This window comes from Manihot esculenta, chromosome 1 (assembly GCF_001659605.2).
Source record: "Manihot esculenta cultivar AM560-2 chromosome 1, M.esculenta_v8, whole genome shotgun sequence".
NCBI classification, from domain to species: domain Eukaryota; kingdom Viridiplantae; phylum Streptophyta; class Magnoliopsida; order Malpighiales; family Euphorbiaceae; genus Manihot; species Manihot esculenta.
This window is the reverse complement of record NC_035161.2, coordinates 4,772,028-4,791,866: the sequence shown is the minus strand read 5'-3', so window position 1 is coordinate 4,791,866 and position 19,839 is coordinate 4,772,028. Positions and strand designations below refer to the sequence as shown.

Sequence of the window (19,839 nt, the reverse complement as noted above, 5' to 3'; positions counted from 1 at the left end):
GTGTAACAATATAATATATATTAGCATGATTTGTGTGTCCAATTAAGATCTCTTAGGTGATGGCGAGGTAGACATTGATCATCAACGTGCATTTTGATTTCTTTTAGTTGTCTATATTTCCTTATTATTTTGTGGAATTGGGTGTGATATTTATTTTCTTTTGAGGGGACTAAAATTAAATCTGAAATATTTTAGAAATTATTTTTAAAATTATTTGGGGCTTGTGTACAAGATGAATCATGCTAAATCATTTAATCCCAACATTTTTTTTGCGATCGATGCAACTGGGAGATTATGATATAATTTCAAATATGTGCCTACCTTGGCCTCTGAAACCACGGCCGCCGGCTTCTATTAATGGGTTAGGTTATTAATCCCATGGCAATTGGTCTCCATTTAAGAGCTTGGGCAACCTGTACTTCAAAGCTTGGGCTCGCATGCTCTAGTGTGCCGTTTATAGAGCTTGCCTATATTCTTTTATTTTTAAAGCACAACTACCACTTTCTAAATACGGGGGAGAGGAAGCAACGTCTTCATGCTTCAACTACAGATTCTCATGGAAGTTCTGGGTCAGTGGTTAGAGATAAGAGATTGAATCCTGGTTATGGAAGTGGGTTTTTAGGGTTGGGACATCGCTCTTCTGCACATGAAGGCGGAGGATCAAGGTCGTACCAAGAAAAAGAAAAGGAACTCCATGAACAGAAGAGCATAGGTCTGCTCTTTCTGCTCATGATACTGGCCAACAAGCTGACACAAGCCCAGCAGGTGCAGGTGCAGCTGCTATGGGAACTGCATTGAAGCTTAGGATTCAAACCCATATGCCTGGTCTAGGCACAATTGCTCATCCCGTTCCCTGAACAGCAATTCTGAAGTTTAGGCTGTTCAATTATCGTTCTTGCTGAAGAATGATAGAACTAGGACACAGGACACAGCACAATGATATTGTATTGGCCCATCATCACATTATTCCCATTCCATAGAACTGTTGAACGTTGATTGGGAAAGAGGCTTCATTAGCAAGGACAGCAAGGTTACAGAAAAATATTTGGGAATTTGAGAAAGGATGAGGTGGTTGTGATCCTGAAAGAAGCCAGAGGAGAAGGTGAGCGTAGTGGGTTTTGCATCTTGCGGTTGAAGAAGATAAGTCTCAGGTGAATTTGCTAGACACTGCTAGGCAGAGCTGAAGTCCAGAAATGGAAAAGAGAATCTGCCAAATTTTGGGAGACAGAAAAAGGAAGGGAAATGTTTCAGCTAGCTGATGTTCTGCATGAAGAAAGGGCAGATCAACAATCATTAAAAACAGAGACAAGTTAATGAATAATGGCAAACTCTACAGACTTCAAAGGGTAAATTAATACTCAAAATCAATAAAACTTTTGATTTGTTTTTCAAAGAAACAAAGAACGTCGTAGTAGCAGTTAGACGGCAGTATCTTGAACAAGTCACTACTAAAACAAAATTTCACATAAGTGAAGGGCAAAGAAAGGAACGAACAAGGAGACGATTCATCTAGTCAGCCGCTGTTGATCTTTTTACACGAAGATTCCCGCTAAGTAAATGATACAACAAGCTCTTTCTCCCCCATTTCCACCATATTGGTGCTTCAGTCCTCCGTCTCTTTTTAATCTGTTCTTCTGCAGGAAAAGGCCACAAAAGATTAATTTTCATTCAAAGCACCCAAGAGAAGAAAGATAAGCCTAAATTTAAACCATCAACCACTTGAGAAACGTTTGAGAAAAGGACTGGGAACTTCTCACTTTTATTCTCAGAACAGTATTCTTCCCATTTCAACTGCAATTTTGCAAAAATGGACTTCAGAGAAGACCAAATCTGCATCTGAATCTTCACCACTTCGAGAACAGTTTGCAGGCCAGCTTTAGAAGGGACTGTGTTGCCTAATTCAAATCCAGTGCTTTCACCCAGCAATACCTTTTGTTTTTTTTTTGGCAAAAACCAGGCCAGGAAGAATTAGACAACAGAAAGTCTACGAAAAAGAATGGTGCTAATTTTTGCACAACTGAGACACTAGCACATAAGGATTCTCAATAACTCCACAACCATCAAGCCAAGACAAGTGAAGACAATTCTAACCTTGTAATATGCATATGACTTAGACTTGGAGAATAATCAGACCAGCACTATTATCTATTGCCCATTAGTAATATTCTCAAGTGACAAGTATAATGAGTGCGTATTTCAGATATACAAGGATTCACCTTAATCACTGCAGTAGCAGATGATGATATAGAGCGTAGATTATAGCTGCAACAAACAGCTGTATTATAAGTGTGGGCACAACCAGAGATTAAAAGAAAAAAGGAATAAATTGATAAGAATAAAAGGGCCAAAAGAGAAAGAGAACAAACCCGCCCTCAAGAATTACAAGCAACTTTCCCCCGCTGAGTGTATACAACATATGAGTCATCTGTGCATAGCCAGCAGGAGTTACCTGCAACAACATTGCTAAGGTAATGTAACGGCAGGCGCACGCATTAAAATTATGTAAAAGAAATTCCAAAAAGCTGCATTGGCATATACAGCCAAACTGCTCAAATTAAATAATTAAGGTCATTGGACAATTTGACAAGAGAAGACTACGGAAACAATTAAAAAGATATGGCAATAGCAACCTTATTAAATGATACAATATGAGAGTGTAAAAAATTACTTAGGGTAAAGGGGTAAGTCCTTACATCACAGCAGCCCAAAGGATCACCCCTTGCTGCATCAAATCCAGCAGAAATGATGGTGAAATCAGGTGCAAATTCAGCAGCTGCAACAATATGGTTCAAACACCATGAGATCATAGTGAAACGTCAAAAGAGAACTTAGAGACTGGTAAAGATAAACTGTTCGAAATTTGTGAAAAGCATTTTAAAACTCTCTCCCATTTCAGTCACTTTATCCTAATTCCAAAACAGTAGCAACTACTAGTTCAAGTTGAAGACCATGCCAATAGCAAATATCACACAACACTGACATTAATATTAAAAACTAAACGTTGCAAGGAAGAGAAGAGGAGAAGAAGAAAAAGAACATAACAATAATAAATCCAAAATAATGATGGGGACTTCAGCACCTACCAGCAGCTTTCAACAAAACATATTGATAGCATGCAATGCCTTCGGTAAATCTTAGAAATACAACATATTCCCTGTACCATGATGAGCTATGACAATAAGCAGTTACCACCCCTCACCCACATTGACATACAGACCTTCAATATTTCATGTTGATACGTGGTTAACTCAAAGATCTTCATGTTACAAAACAAATACTGCATACTGCCACACCATTCTCGCCAAAATGATAGTGGATGCAAGAACAACGTGAGATATTAACCTATAGGTAGCACAACATGCTGAAATGCAAAAATGTAATCGTTATCGCCAATCCCTCCACGACTCCATGGAATATTTACACAATATCCTGCTGCACCATTGGTACCAATCTGCAAAAGTAAATAAATGAATATCAAAAAAAAAAAAAAAAACTTGAGAAGTCATCTACACACATTCTTCCCAATAACAGCCACATGCAAAAAGTTAATCAGAACATCTATTGATATTTACACTTGACAATGCTTCAACAATTTTGCAGGAATGTAAAACCAGATTTAAACACAGTTAAAAGAAAAGAAAAAGAGAGAGACCAAGAGATGTAAATCAAAACCATATACATTTATTCAATTGTGGCCATTTAAAAATTATCAATAGTAGCCATGAACTTTTACATTGATAACAATGGCAACCATCCTTTACATTTTATCCTCTGCCTCATTGACATGAAATGTTTATTAATTTAATTATATTTATTTAATATAATTAAATAAACAATCTAAATAAGCTAGGACAAAAGTCCAGTTAATTAATATGCTCTACAAAATAATTCCTTCTATATTTTAATAATTTTAACTTGATACTAATTTTTTCTCACTCATTCTTTTAATAGTTTAAAGTAACTGGAGATCAAGATTAGCACTGCACGAGAGAGAGAGCATATTCGAGCAAATTTTAGTTTGCTAGCATGACATCATTAGTGTATAGCATAGAAAGAATAAAATTTTGACATAGTGCAATTATTACTTTTAGTTATCTTTATTGCCTTTTGCTAATTTAAAAGCCTGCAAATGAAAGAACATGTACAGTTATGGATTTTTTAGTCATTAACCTGAAGCATACAGTTACATAATTTACAGCATTAAAAGACACCTAAAGTTATATCTATTTCATCCATATGAACAAGCAAGCACAAGCATATTTAAGATATATTATATATGCACTTGCAGGTGGAACTTATAAATTGGTTAACCAACATCGGTGTCACATGTTATCATTTCCCATCTTAGGCATGTTGCTTCCATTTCATGAAGAATAGATTACCAAGTATCAAGTTCATCAGGGAGAAATTACAATTTCCATATGGTCCTGAGAGGAGGCTCAGTTCATCAAACATATACATGGCATAGCCCTGATCAAGATAGTGAAAGCTACTCTGCAATTTCTTAACTCAGAAGTCAAACTATTTTAGGATCATCAACTTAGGTGCCTCTCTCATTATAAATCACTTTGTTCTATCATCATACCATTCAGGGAAAATATCACAAATTTCACCTGATGGCCCCTACCATGGTCTAAAGACTTCAAAAATTGACATCCAGATTTCACCTCCTGTATCCTTCCACATTTTCAGTAACTCTGTGGTTTTTGCCTGTAGAATGCTGGACCTACCAAGGTCAGGTTACTAAGACAAACAAATGAATCCTAGCAACAACAGCGATGAAATGTCGCCTCACTGGTGCACATCCAGGGGCTATGGAGTGGAGGAGTGCAACACAACATGGATTCTTTTCATTAATGCCTGTAAATTGTCTAAATTCTAAAATGTTGCTCCCTTCAATATATGTTTTTAGCTTGCTAAGGCCAGGAATTCAAAACAACCCACTGTACTGCTTATGATTTAACACCAATTTTGAATGCTGTGTCAATTTCCACATCCCATGGCAGAAGAATCAATGAAGTATGTGTTATTTGTTATGTAAAACAGTCTAAAGAATTTGTCTGATTAACTACAATCGATCTCACAATTACAGCCAACAGAATAGTCATCCCTCCCTCCCTCCCTCCAAAAGGCTTTCTTGGCAGATCTATAACTAACTTACTTAGCCTCTTTTCTATGCATGATGATCTGGAAAATGCATTCCTCTACTCTAATGTCTCCAAACTTGCTAAATTGGAACAGCTTCCTCAACTATTGGTAATTTGGTATCTTAAATAATAAGTTGAAAGAAGTATGAGATCAACTTAAGGGGAGGTATTATTTTGTATTTTATGAAACAGTGACATAGATTGTCTCAAATTGCACAAAATCAGATTTCCACTATTTTCTTCCCATTGCAATAGCCATACGTTTAGCTATAGCTAAAATACAAATAGAATATCACATCCAGAATCAGTTATCATGTTTGCAAAAAGGTAAAATATGGAACATACTATGGACAAGAACTTTAGTTATAAGTACATGAAATGCTAAACCAAACATTCATGAACTCAGTATCTCAGAAAGTATGGCCATGCTCTCAAACAGGCTTAAAAGAAGGATAGCACAAAGACAGCCAAATACTAACTTTTAGACTACATATCCAGAGAAAATGCAAAAATAATTTACACATCTAAACAGGAGCAGCAATCCACCATATCTAGATAAGAGGGGAAAAAAAGTCAATGTACCTCGTCAACTGCTCCAGTACCAGGATAAAACTTTCCTCCCTCGTGTCTATGCAAGGATATGTACAAAACCTATAAGTATATCAACCTCATCAAAACAGAAACTGAACTTAAAAAAGAAAGTATTTATGTAAAGAAATGCAAAACCATTTGAGATCAAAGACTGACTAGGCCAAGAGCATGCTTGGAATGCTTAAAGTATGTTTAGTCATATAATAATCTGCATTACTAATATGGTTCTAAATAATGGCCATTAAATACTGTAAGGGCCATTATGTAACAGGAAATGGGGGGCCATTACCCATTACCCGTTATTTACAGCTCCCCCTGATTTGCACGCGTAATGGCCGTTACATGACAATAACAGCAATGGCTGTTACCAATAATTTAATTCTTTTATTTACATGCTAAACAAAATGTATTCTAATAGTTCCAGAGCTCTTTTCTTTGAAAATCTCTTTTTCTTTTTTTCACAAATTACTTTTTCCTACATTTTTGTCTTATAAGCTTAGATCCATCGCAAACTACTCCATTTCTTAATGTCTTTCGTCTAAAAGCTGAGTTTATTTTTCTACTTTTTGCTTTTATTTTTACAATTTACTTCTTTGCATTTTTTTTTTTTTGTGTTTTTATTGATTAAAAATCATTTTGATGTTAGTTTTGAGTTAAAATTGCATTTTAATCTATTAGTTGAACTCAACTGATATATAAGATAGTGTGATTTTTTTCTTATTTTAAACTATATTTCAAAAATTTATTTTATTAAATTAATTATAACTATAAGATAACTTATATAAAATTTTAAGCGTAAGTTTTATTAGTTATTTGTTAATGCTAATTGTAATTCAATATTTGGAACAAGTTATAAATTTAATATCAATGTTAGTATAAATAAAAATTAAGGTATAGATTTAAGGTTTAAAAAAGTCAAAAAATATTTTTTTATTAACAAAACCTATGTTGTTGTAATTGATTTGAAGGGTATTACTTAATTTCATTCCATTAATTTGTTATAATGATGAATTGATGATTGATTTAAGTTATATAGTCGATATTTAAAGTATTTGTCTATTATATAGTTATGTACATTATTTTGACTTATATCTATCGATATTACTTCATTTATGAACTTTACAAATTGTTCTGAAAAAATTGTATAGTGCCAGGCCATTATCGTTACATTTTGACTGTTACATGCATATTTCCATTACTCGCGACCACAATCATGGCCATGACCGCGATTTAAAACCAAGAAGGAACTTTCTAGCTGAATATTTTGAAACTCTTCAGTATGTGATCCAATGACAAACTTTTGAAAATTTATTTGTATGATGTATAACCCTAGAATTAACTTATTCTATATCCAATTCAGTCATAGAAGTGAAAAAGGCCAATACTATTTCACCTCTAACATTTCATCACTAGTGTTTCAATGGACGATGCACACACAAAACTTTGTTGTGAACTCACCGACTTGTTCTGCTCAAATATTTCTTGAGTGCCATTTCCATGATGAACATCCTACAATAAGCATAAGGGAATAAGTTTACTTATCACAAGCACGAGACATGGAATAAACAGCCAAAAATGAGAATCACAGTAAACAGGACATTACCCAGTCAACTATTAGCACCTTCTTGGCACCAGCAGCCTGAGCAGCTAATGCAGCAACTGCTGCATTATTGTGGAGGCAGAATCCCATTGCTTGTTTTATACCAGCATGATGACCAGGAGGTCGAACCTGATTCAAGAACAGTGAACAATATTTAAAAACAAACAAAAGAAAAATCCGGATAGACCTTGAACTACCTTGATAATAGTTAAATAATCTAAATAACATTAGAACCTCCATACCAGGGCAAAACCATTTTTGGCACATCCAGAAAAAATTGCTGAAGCAAGATCAGCACACAGACCTGCTGCAAGCCTAGCAGCACATGCTGAATGCTCATTAGCATAAGTGTCAGGAGTGAAGTAACTGCCCATCAAAACAAAAAATCAAGAATGAAGCATTGTGTGATCAATATCCATAAGGAAAAAAGAGCATGCTGTGTCCTGTATATAAACTCCTAGCCATAAAATACTTCCTCAGAAGAAGACATCTACATCCTAAAAAACTCATTTTTCAACGAGTCAGCATCTCAACCCCTTCAAAGGCACCTTTTTTTTGGTCGAAAGATAAAACTCACACAAACGGATTGCAACGACTGGATTCAAGATAAAACCATGACAATTTTGACAAGACTACTTGGTGATATATAAGTACATACGCACACTCATCCACATTGATGTAGGATCCCGAAGGACCAGCCCATAGGACACGCCCCTGAAGGGACCTCAACCCAAAGGCCTGTGCCACATCACACACTAACTCTCCCCTCAGCTTGTTGCCTTTTTTTGTCCAAAGATAAAACTCACACAAAAACTGCAATCATTGGGTCTAAGTCAAAACCATGGCAATTTCGACAAGACTCCTTAGTTGTATATAAGTCCATATACACCCATCCACAACCGATATGGGGTCCTAAAGGACCAAAGGCACCTTTCACTCTATACAAGCTATATCAAACACCAAAACTAAACCCACATAGTTCCTGGTTACAATTACTTGCATACTCGCACCTTACCTACACCAAAAAGTATTATCTTCACATTAAAAATAGACTCAAATAAAGAGAGAACCAGATACAAAAGAACTCTAGACATAGACAGCAGACACCTCTATGTTTCTCCACAATGAAAAGGCATTCTCTGCAACTACCAATCTTCTATTACATGATATGCCATTTTTTTCTATTACGTAAAATGGGTTTTCATTGTTTACTTTATTTTTGATATATGTGATCTATATATGCAAATAAGCTCCATCTCATTAGCCACTTAGTTTGAGCCTGAATACTCAGTACAGAAATAAAATAAATCCCATTATCAAGGCTCCCTTTATTACTGAACCAAGTTTAAGAAGCACAAATATTTCAACAAAACAAGGTTTGACCCAGAAAAATTGTATGCGCGTAGCTGTTTTGGTGATACATAATTTGTAAAAACCCCAAGCTTTATATTGAACTGAAGTCAGTGAGCTTCTCAAAATCCTAGCTAAGCTTGAAGAGCAAAACTTATATGACTTCGAGCCAGCAAAAACAAGTCTGTTATTCATCTTGGCTTGGTTTAATTTGCCTATTCATACTCCCAACAAAATCCCTTCTATCTTTGCATTCCTGCAATTCATTTAGCATGCGACTGAAATGCACAAATGCCTCTTTAGAGATATTTAGAGAGATGAAAAAAAACATCGACGTACCTAGAGAAAATATGGCTTGTAAGTTCTACAGCCTGAACATGCTCCAAGGAATGAACCTAGAGATATTAAAATTACTTATCAAAAGCACAAAATCATTTCATGACATCAAAATATCTTTTCTTTATCAGAGAAAAGGACAAATCAGTAGATCAAGCAACTAGAACAAGGAAGCACCACAACCCGGCAAAAAAGAAAGGGATAAGGTACTCCAGAAAATCAGTTCAAGGATATTACTTTAGACATTTCACAACAAAGAATATTGTTATGAGCACACCTGTTGATGCAATTATGAATTATAAACTTTTAGAACCTCTGAAACAATACAGAGGTTAACATGCAAGTGTAAAATTGCAAATAGATCATATAATATTCCAAACAAAATATGACCACTCACCATCTGAAGTTCTTGTTGGGTAATTTCTCTCGCAGGGATTGGGTAGCATCTTCCAGGAAATATACCTGCACAAATTCACAGTTATCATCAAGCTGATCATAGGCATAAGAGGCAAAATTGTTAGACATGAATAAATGACTTGACAATAAGTTGGTGCAAAAGGAGAAAACATGTATTCAAAACAATCTTTGAGGGCAGGCATGGGGAAAGTAAATACCAGCAGTGGCAAGGCTAGCAGCTATAGCTCGCAGGCGATCAGGTCTTTCTGGATGCGGATGTGACTTCATTTCAACCTACTTTAACATAGCAATCACCAAAGCAAAGCAACCAAATTACATTAACAACTAGCAAAGAAAATCCCAACAATTTCCTCAACACAAACATCAATGACCAAAGGAGCAATCTCCATCAAAGTATTAAGTTTATGTAAAAATCCTTCCATCCTTAAATCATGCACTGTTTTTCCAATTTTTCATGAAGGTATCCATAACTATGTTGAGATTATCCAAATACACAGAAATAACCCTAAAATTTCAAATTCCTTCCTTTTAATACTCAAATTGAATAGAAAGAAAATGCACGTGTTGAAAAGGGGGAAAAACACATATGCACACACACAAACACAAAATAGAGAAAGCTAAAGAAGACCATCTGCAAGAATCAGGCTTAACAAAAAATCTGAACAAAATAAGTAAAAGAAAAGCACCATACTTCTGAATGTAGCAACATTCTTTCATCAAAACCAACTGCTGTGCAACTGTTTGAAGATGAATGCTTTACACGTGTGTCTATCAAAAAAAAGGGAAAGAAAATTACGGTTGATGGCATGTTAGTGTACAACAAAACGATCTCCAGGCATAATAGGCTATCTCAGCAGCATCAGCTTAGAATAAGTATTATTTCCTTCCACATATTTTAATGCAACTGGTATATTGTAAAAAATGGAGACCTTTTTAAGATCATTATCAATTCATCCTACTGTACCTTAGAAAGACTACCTTTTCAGCAAGAATGTCTACTCATAGATTAAAAAGGGAACAAAATATTCCTTTTCATGCCAAGAAACTGCAGAGAAGTCTGCTAAACATGTGTAATTAGTCATATTTGACACATGGTCCAACTAACATAAACACCAATAAGAATCTCCAAAGTTAAACTAAAATTAACTAAAGCAAGTAAGTGCTAAGGAGCTTCAGAGTCCGTAAAAGTTCAAGGAACTGGGCAATAACAGATATACATTCATCCCAGAAAGCAATTCAACAAAATAAGATTTTTTTTCTTTTTTGAAACAAACAAATTAGGAGGTTAAAACAATGCCTTTCTAAGAATCTGAAGAGAAAATTAACCGGGTTCTTTGAAAATAATAAAGGATATAGGCAGCTGAAAAAAATTGGATCTACGCATTTAATGGTTAATAAAACTTGAAGTTAGATAAAAGCTCAGTTTCAATTCAAAGCTGCCATAGAACAAAATGTGCAACCTAACATTCAGATAAGGTCTGCACATATTTGAATCACTAAGATATTACACAGCAGGTCTTTACTTGTCCAACTAAATCAAGATTAGAGAAATTGCTTGTAGGCCAGAACCTAACCCCTCAATAGCCTCACTTTGTTAACTTTTATCGAGGGAATAGTACAAATATTGATGCTTTTAACATGAAATGTTGATTTGAATGAAGATGAGGCAACCATTTAACTATGCTATTGGTTATTCTTAGTGGCATTGCATAGGCCACAAAAAAGTTTCCCATGCAGACAATATCTTAGCAAAATAAATTCTTCATTCCAATTGGACAAGCATGATAACCACCTTTGTTTCTCCCCTTCACTTCTGTCTCAACCTCAGGAGAACCTGCATCTTGTGAAAAAGGCGACGCAAAAAATCCATGTCTCAAAATACCAGATTCTTTATGTTCACCACATATCTGCATAGAAGAGATTGCACAAAATCACTCTGATACATCACATCACAGAACTGAGTGGCAACATACAGATTTACAAGCAACAATTACATAATGAACCACCAAAGTAACAAAAAGTGTCAGGCTATTGAAACTAACATCCAAAAATGCAAAGCAACATTTAAACATACTTCACAGTGGACAACATCATTGAGATTAACCATCGTGCAGTTGGTACAGAACCACTTCATGACATCTATCCGCTTTTGTAAAGGCTCCCAATCGCTGTCATCGTCATCGTCATCAAACAAGTCTTGGTTGTTGTACATATCTTGAAAAGTCATTTCTCTCTGCCTTGTCTTTCTCTGTGATAAAGTCACATTACAAATTGGGATATAACGGAAGTTAATAGTTACTGTCCCAGGACATATTCCTTGAACGTGTTAAGACATCAATGTGGCACATTCTACTTACTGATACAACAACATCAGGTGATATCTCCACATCCATATTGTCATCCACGTCTCTGGCATGTACTGTCAGAATATCTTCATCACCAGAGATTTCATCATTACTACAACTAGCACCAGTTCCATTAGAACCAAGGTTTTTATGTTTTCCAGAAATGCCATTACGTGAAATTCCACGTCTTTGTTTTTGAAAACTCATCTCTGAATCCCCATTCACCAGACGATTTGCTTCAAAAACCATGTTGCCTTCAGATTTTGCATAAAGACTTTCTTCCACAACCACCTTCCATTAAAATCACAACAATATGGCAAAGTATGAAAAAATTGATAGAAAAATACATTAAATAAGAGCAACTACATACAATTAACGCTAAATACTGCAGAAAATCAGGATAAACCTAAAAACTGGATGAAGTAAGCATCTAAAATTAAAACATCTAAACTGCAGTACAACAGATACAGAAAATGAAAAGAATGGTTAGTCAGGTAAGAAAGTAATCATGTGCAGAAAGAAAATAAGACAAAATAACATGTATGTATTCAGAAATAAAAGCTATCAGTGGGTTTCATTCTCTCCAAACTAAGCTAGCCTGTAAACAATAACTAATAATTTCTTCTCCATTTTCTTCATTTATACTCTGAAACATTGTGGATTTGAGGAAGTTAAGGGGGAATGTAAACGGAGTTTAGCATTCTAACCTTGTTGGAATTAGAGAAGGTTAATGGCAGTTGGTATCCATTAACCTCACACCCATTTTTCATTAAGGCTTCATTTGTTTCAAGAAAAGTATTTTCTATCAATTTTTTTTTTGCATCTTCTAGTGTTACATGTACTCAAATAATTGGTTAACAGAAAATATTTTACAGGACATATCATATGTGAGGGGGGAGTTACAAGTGTAAGAACAATGAGACGGGATATCGATGAGTTTCTTATAGCAATGGGTTTACATCATGGATCGGCTTTGAGTCCATATCCATTTACCTTAGTTAGTGAAAGAATAACTTCTTCACTACTTCTGCAGCCGTCTTCTCTTCTTCTTATTCTTCTTATGAAGTTATTCTTTCACTAACATAGTTCTTCAACTACCTCTTGTGCTCAAAAAGTTGTTTTTTGCCACTATGACTCCTCTTGTCTCCTTACTGGCTCAACACAACATTTGTGACCAGGCCCCTTAACTTCACCATTTTCTTCTCCTTGCAACCACCTCCATCTCCATCAGCTTTACGCCTCTCCCCTCACACCAAGCACTCATGACATTGACCCAATTTAGGGATCGTACATTCATAAGTAGATATGCATTAGCGAGGTCTTTGGCTACTAGGAGTTTGGCTTACAAGATGAACGAGATAAGTTTTGATGTTCACGAGATGCAAGCCCATTTTGATGCTCACAAACAGCCACCTACTATGGACCAAATCCTTTCTCCTTCAGCCTCTATTTATGTTTGCTTGGCAAATTGGATGCTTGGATTTTGCAGGGATTGTTTTTGTTGTTATGTTTGTTAATTGTGGCTTTGTCATATGTGATATGTCTTAGATGTTGTTTCTTCCTCTTTTTGGTTTTGCTTTTTTAAGTTTACCTCATATCTATTGTGTTCACTTCACGATGATGAGTTGATGTTGTTACTTGAGATTGCTCATAGATATTGAGTTTGGGACTGAGATTGCTCATAGATTTTGAATTTGGGACTAAAGAAATTTGTTTCTATTTGATTTTTGAAATAAGAAGAAACCAATGAACCAAACCGATTTATTTCAGTTTTATTAGCTTTTCTCCAGTTCGGTATCTAAAAAAATATATTTTCTTGCACACCCTTAGTTGTCCTTGCATAACCTAAATGAATAACCATTTGTCTGCAACCATCAATTGGTGGTCATTCTTGACCAGAGGAATCATGGTGGCTGCCATAATTTACCATCATATGTATTTATTTCTCATATTCAGTAATAAAAAATTGAAGTTTCATAGTTCAAAAATTCAAATATTTATATAGCATTATAAGTTGAACTGAAGTTACATTTTCTTGTGTATCTAAAGTAGGGCTGATTATATTTTAGTTTAAACAAAAACCTGAACTAAACCAATTCAGTTCAATCAATTCAACTTTCAGATTAATATATTTGATTCTGTTTAAGAAAATTCTATTTTTGGTTCGGCTCTTTTTTCTTTTGTTTGTGACAGAAACTCCATAAAAAATCAAGCCGACTGAAATTGGGCCACCTCACTTGAAACTTCATATAAAGCCAAGCCCCAGTCTTCCCACATACAACCTATTGTCTATAGCCAGTCCACACCTCATTCTTCTACACCCTTTCCCAACCTTAGTCCCATATCCAATTCTCTTCTCCCATTTCTTTGCTTGGCTTCATGCCCTCTCCCACAAGCAACGCCTACTATTTCAAGCTCAAGAGGGTAGCCATAGCCTACATATCTACTCTGATTGTTGCAGTGCATCTTCAGACCCTCCTCTCATTTGTTGCCTCCAGCCTCCACTATTTCTTCGAGGTTCTTTGACTATGCCTAATCAGTGATTGCTAGTGTGTTTTGATACAAATCTGCAATGGATTGAACTAGAGGAGTTGAGTTGTTGACTGTTGTTGCTTCTCCAAATGAACCAAGGTCCAAACGATGTGATGAGATGAGAGAAGAAATCCATATCTTCTTCCTCTTCTTTATGTTTTCTTTGCTGAGCTTGAGTGTTAATTGTTGTTGCTTTTTTGCTTAGGAGAATTTGAGTATTGAAATCATTTGATTGATTTTTGATTATTGAATTTATTGGATATTACTTTGAAGGTTGATATTGATTAAGTTAATCTGTTTTATTTGGATGAAATTAATTTTGTTGATCCATTTTATTGAATTTGTTAGATTTTAGTTTGAACAATTAGGTGGAATAGTTCTACAAATCTGAATGTGCTGATCACTTTATTTGGATGGAGTGGATGGATCTAAGGATGGGGTTTTTCCAATCTCTGTTCATTTGATAAGATGAATGGGTTTCCTAAAAGATTTTGATTGCTGGAACTGAAACTGATGGTCCAGACCAAACATTTTCAGTTTGATTAGGTTCGGTTAGTTCCTAACTTAGTTCATTCTCTTGCAACAAAACATGGGAAAATAAGTTACTTTTCAGAAAATGCATACACAAAAAACCATGAACAAACTCATCCTAAATCTGAACTTGCATTCCCTTCATTTGCCTTCAAGAACTTCTCTCTCCACCAACCCTACCCCCAAAGCCATACAAATGTATGTGCATACGTGTGTGTGTGCGTGTACATAAAAGAAAATAATTTTTTTTCAAAAGAATAAGGTACAGGAAACAAAACAAAACCTTATGTGATAACTAATCTCCATATCAGTCTCAAAATCCATAACTGATTGTAACAGCTCTCCAACTGTACCAAGGAAGAAGACCTTGATTGCCACCAGCATTTAACTAAAAACACATTCTTCACCTTCAATCTCCTTTCTACTGTTGCAGTACCGTATCAAAGCTAATGTAAGCATTTGCTCTAACATAAGAACCAAACCTTTTTCATTCTAAAAAAGTAAAATTTAACGCCTAAAAAGAAAAACCCTAAACAAGATCTATTCTCCCCCCCTCCCCCAAACCAAAAAAAAAAAAAAAGTCAAACCCTAATAAAGATTAAATCAAAACCCTAACATCATCGCCTAGAAAAATAATAAAATAAAATAAAATAACAGTTCCACACGAAATAACAAATTTCACGATTTGGATTCCGGAATCTGAAACCCAAAAAATAAAAGTACCCAAACAGTTCCTCAGAAAAGAAGTACCTGAACAGCGTTCGATTGAAGATCTCGGACGTTTCTCCTGGTTGATTGTTTATGGTGAAGAAAATCTCACTGTAAATAGATTGAGCAGATAATCTTGAAACTAAAAAAATAAAAAAAAGAAAAAGAAAAAGGAAAAATTGCTTTAGCAGTATTTTTCGGTAGTGGTAGTAGAATAGCTTCGGTTCTGCTGCTGCTAGTACATTGGAAAGGACGAAGACTGTTTCAGAAGAGAGAGAGAGAGTTTCCCTCCCTCCCAAAATCTTTGTGCTTTTTACTTCCTTTCTCCGTTCGTTGAAGAGTGGCTTCGCACATAGACTCCTTAGGCTCTGTTTGGCAGGAAACTTCAACAATATCCGTTATAAAATGGAAAATTTTCTATTTAATTCAAAATTCATTGATTAATTAATCATCAATTTCATAATTTTTATTCATTTTATTTTTTTATTTATATTAAAAAATTAAAAAAATTTATTATTTTTTTAATTATATTTATTTTAAATATATTAAAATTTATTAAATACTGAAAAATATTTTAAAAGATTTCTTTAAAATAAAATAATTAAATAAAATTATAATAATTAATTTATATATGATTATTATTTTAAAATAATTAAAAAAATAAAAAATGAGATAGAAATAAAACAATTTTTAAAATATATTAAAATATATTAAAATTTTAAAATTTATCTTTATTAATTTTAGTAATTAAGTGTAACCGAAAAAATTAAAATATTTAATATATATGAATTAATTAATAAATATTTTTATAAAATTAAATAATTAATTAATAATTTTTTATATTATAAAAATAAAAAAATATAAAATATTTAATCGTTTTAAAATTAATTAATAATTTTTTCTATCACATTGATTAAAATAAATAAAAATTAATTTTAAAAGATTTATCAATTTTGTTGGAGGGAATTTGTGATTTTATAAAATAATAAAAACCCTAAATATGCCCATAAACTTTTTAGTAGATTTCAAATAAGTGCGATTTATTTTTAAGTCAAATAAATCTTCAATATTTTCAATTAAATTCGGATTATTTAATATATAATAAAATGTTATTTTTATTATTTAAAAATAATATTTTTATCAATAAAACATAAATATTTGATTAGATATTTAATAAAATTTAATCTAACTTAGAAATTCCCAAAATAATCCTAAAAATTTATTCTTCCCTCATCTAATTATCGTATTTTTCGTAATTGGGTTTATTGCTGGACGTCTATTATGATTGTTCGCAGTGATTGAATGTTCATGGTAATCGTTAGATTTGTAGGAATATTTGTTGCTGGGTCTTCAAATATCTGCAAATACGTGCAAATTTTGGAGGTTAACGAATAGGTTGAATCGTATTTAGTTTAAATTAAAAAAATTAATCGAATTAAATTAATTTAAAATTTTAATTTAATTTTTTTATTTATTTCAATTTAGATTAATTTTTAATTTTAATAAAAAATTAAAAAAATCAAACTGAACCGATTCGTGATAATAGTATATTATTTTTAATAATATAAAGATATTAAATCTAAGTTAAAATATTTTAATTAAATTTTAAAATATTAAAAATAAAATGTAAAATATAAAAAAAAATTATTAAAAATTTAAATCGAATCTAATTGAACTGAATCAGACTAATTCAGTTTGATTTAATTTTTAATCAAAATCGATTCGGTTTGATTTTTATAAATATTAAAATTTTAATTTTTAATTTATTTAATTCGATTCAATTTTAAATCAAATCCAACGAATGATCTATGAAAAATAGAAATTACTGAGATGGATAAAAAGAACAGTAACCCATTTCTAAGGGATCGATGAAATATGATTTAAATTTTTTTTAATTCATTAAAATTTAGTTTATTAATAAACCAAGAAAAATTAAATGATTTTCTACTATTTGAAAATCTTATTAATATTATTATATATAAATTTATTAAAGTTTTTCATTTTTTAAATTAAAACAAAGCAATGGGTCATTATTTTTTTTTATAATTTTTCTATAAAAAAATATTTTATACGTAAAATATTTTTCAAATACAATTTATTTTGTGATGAGCTCTGGACTCATCTCACTCAAGTCTAGGGTCAAGCCCATGACTTTAGCCCATTACCTAGAGATCCCCAAGCCACTTACGCCAACTGGGTCCAGTCCGCTCAGCCTCACCGCCAGGCCGGCCTCGTCTTCACTGTACCTTGAGCTGATCCCGTTTGGGCTCAGCCTTGTTCCTATCCTCCGGCTTAACCCGGAACCCGAAGAAGGATCCACCCACCTGCCTCGTAGACCCGCCTACACGTGCACAGGGAGAATCAGAGGCCGTTACGCATGGGGCAGAGATCTGATTCCCTCGTACGTCCATATCAGCGTAGCAGGATACTCGTTCTGTTGGTACGTCACTAGCAGACAAAAGGAAACATATAAAAGAGGAAATGCACCTCTCTATGTTTAAACTTTCTCTAACTTTTACAGAGCCCATTGTAAAAACCCTATTTTCTGGATCTCAGATCATCGTTTTGAAATAATTGCAAATTTAATTATATACTTTATAAATTTTTATAATTTTATTATGTATAACTAATTAAATTTTATGTTTTGAATATTTAACTAATTATACTCTATCATCCATTTAACTGTTAATATATTAACGTCGAGCTGCATCACTTTCCATGTTCGAATGTCATATGATATAATATAGAAAAAAATATATTTTTAATTCTTATAATATAAAAAACTCATTAATTAATTTTAATATTTTTAAAAATATATTAAAATATTTTTAATGTTTTAAAAACTATAATAATTAATTATTCAATATTTTACTATTTAATTTTTATAATTTTAAAAAAATATTAGTTAATTTTTTAATTTTATATAAAATTTGTATAGAGTATTTTAAATTTTTTTATTAATATTTAATAAATAAAAATAACAGTAAAACTAATTAATAAGCTTTTTAAATCATTAAAATATTTTAATATATTTTTTAAAATTGAAAAACTAACTAATAAATTTTCTTATATCATAAAAACTAAATAATAATTTTTAAAAATATAATTATAAATTTTTTTTATACTTTTAGATTTTGAACATTTAACTAAATATATCTTATTTTTAAAAAAATTGTTGTCATGAGAATTTGAAAAAACTAATTTTTAATTTTGAATGTGACTTTTATAAAGATAAAAGCATATAATTTTTTGCTAGAATGACTACTTCAACATACGTTTTTGGAGAAAAATTGTAGATTCATATGGAAAAAGTGAGCTTTCGAGGAGAACTTTAATTCAAACTTTAAACTCAATTTTGGTAAGATATATTACTATTCAAATTAATTTTTAAATTATAAATATATATATATGTATAATTTATTTTAATACATAATTATATATGATACAGGGTGAATTTTGACTAATTTTAGATCTTGAAAAATTGTTATTTTTAATCATATTCCAATTGAGGCAGTGAGTTAGTAAACTCCAAACTATACCTTAGGTTGGTTATTGGCTTAAACCAAAACTATTGGATGACTCAAAACACCTGAAACCCCATCAAAACAACAAAAAAAGGCAGTGGGTGGCCTATCCAAACCTAGGTGCATCTGAGTACTTACGCGCATTGCACTTGAGGACTGGTTCAAGCAACCGGGCCTGGGACCGAGGGGCGCTCAACATGTAGCGTTGGGCCAATCCCGTGACGCTGGGTTGCTAGGCTTAGTGCACGCTAGCTAGGACATGCCTCAGCTCTAGACTGAGTCGCCAAGCACCATTGCATGCAAGCGATATGCCATTTGTGCAAGATGGCATGTCATTTTGTGCAAACGACTTGTCATGTTGGCGAATGACAAGCCGTTGAGACCTTTTTATAGCTTTTTTTTTTTTAATAAAAAAAAAAACATGTTTTCCTTCTTTTTTTTTTTAAAAAAAATTTCTATATGCTTTAGAATTAATTAAAAAAAAATATATGTGACACAAAAATATTTAACAATATCTTTAGACATTTTTAATAAATAGTTGATAATATACATTTTTTGTTTTCATTAATTAATTTTTTATTATTAAATAAATTTATTAAAATTTTAATAAATGTCCAAAAAAATATTTAATATTTTTTTTATATTTTTGTCACTATTTATTATTATTATTTTCTTATAGACCTTAATTTCCTGTGTATAGGTGCAGAAAATTAATGCAAACTTCTCAAGTCATTTGTATTTCTCATAAAATTATTCTC

At 32.7% G+C, this 19,839-nt stretch overlaps 1 protein-coding gene across 5 annotated transcripts; it reads right to left on the bottom strand.

Annotated features, from left to right (window-relative positions):
* Positions 1-1,335: 1,335 nt before the first annotated feature.
* On the bottom strand, positions 1,336-15,941 carry LOC110624721 (histone deacetylase 15). Of its 5 annotated transcripts, none has more exons than XR_006349980.1 (19): positions 15,600-15,941; positions 15,133-15,273; positions 11,799-12,077; positions 11,516-11,689; positions 11,234-11,348; positions 10,133-10,209; positions 9,639-9,714; positions 9,422-9,486; positions 9,028-9,083; positions 7,581-7,704; positions 7,342-7,467; positions 7,197-7,247; positions 5,730-5,798; positions 3,343-3,451; positions 2,669-2,773; positions 2,367-2,449; positions 2,217-2,262; positions 1,758-1,929; positions 1,336-1,634 (listed from the first exon to the last, which is right to left on the bottom strand). XR_006349980.1 is itself a non-coding variant. In XM_043954040.1 (19 exons), the coding sequence occupies exons 3-19, from the start codon at positions 12,033-12,035 to the stop codon at positions 1,510-1,512; spliced, it is 1,824 nt and encodes a 607-aa protein (XP_043809975.1). In that variant the 5' UTR covers positions 12,036-12,077; positions 15,133-15,273; positions 15,600-15,941; the 3' UTR covers positions 1,336-1,509. The 5 variants fall into 5 exon arrangements, 3 of the variants coding, with proteins under 3 accessions (XP_043809975.1, XP_043809976.1, XP_043809979.1); XM_043954040.1 differs by having other exon boundaries at positions 2,367-2,463; XM_043954041.1 differs by having other exon boundaries at positions 2,694-2,773.
* Between the last annotated feature and the right edge of the window lie 3,898 nt (positions 15,942-19,839).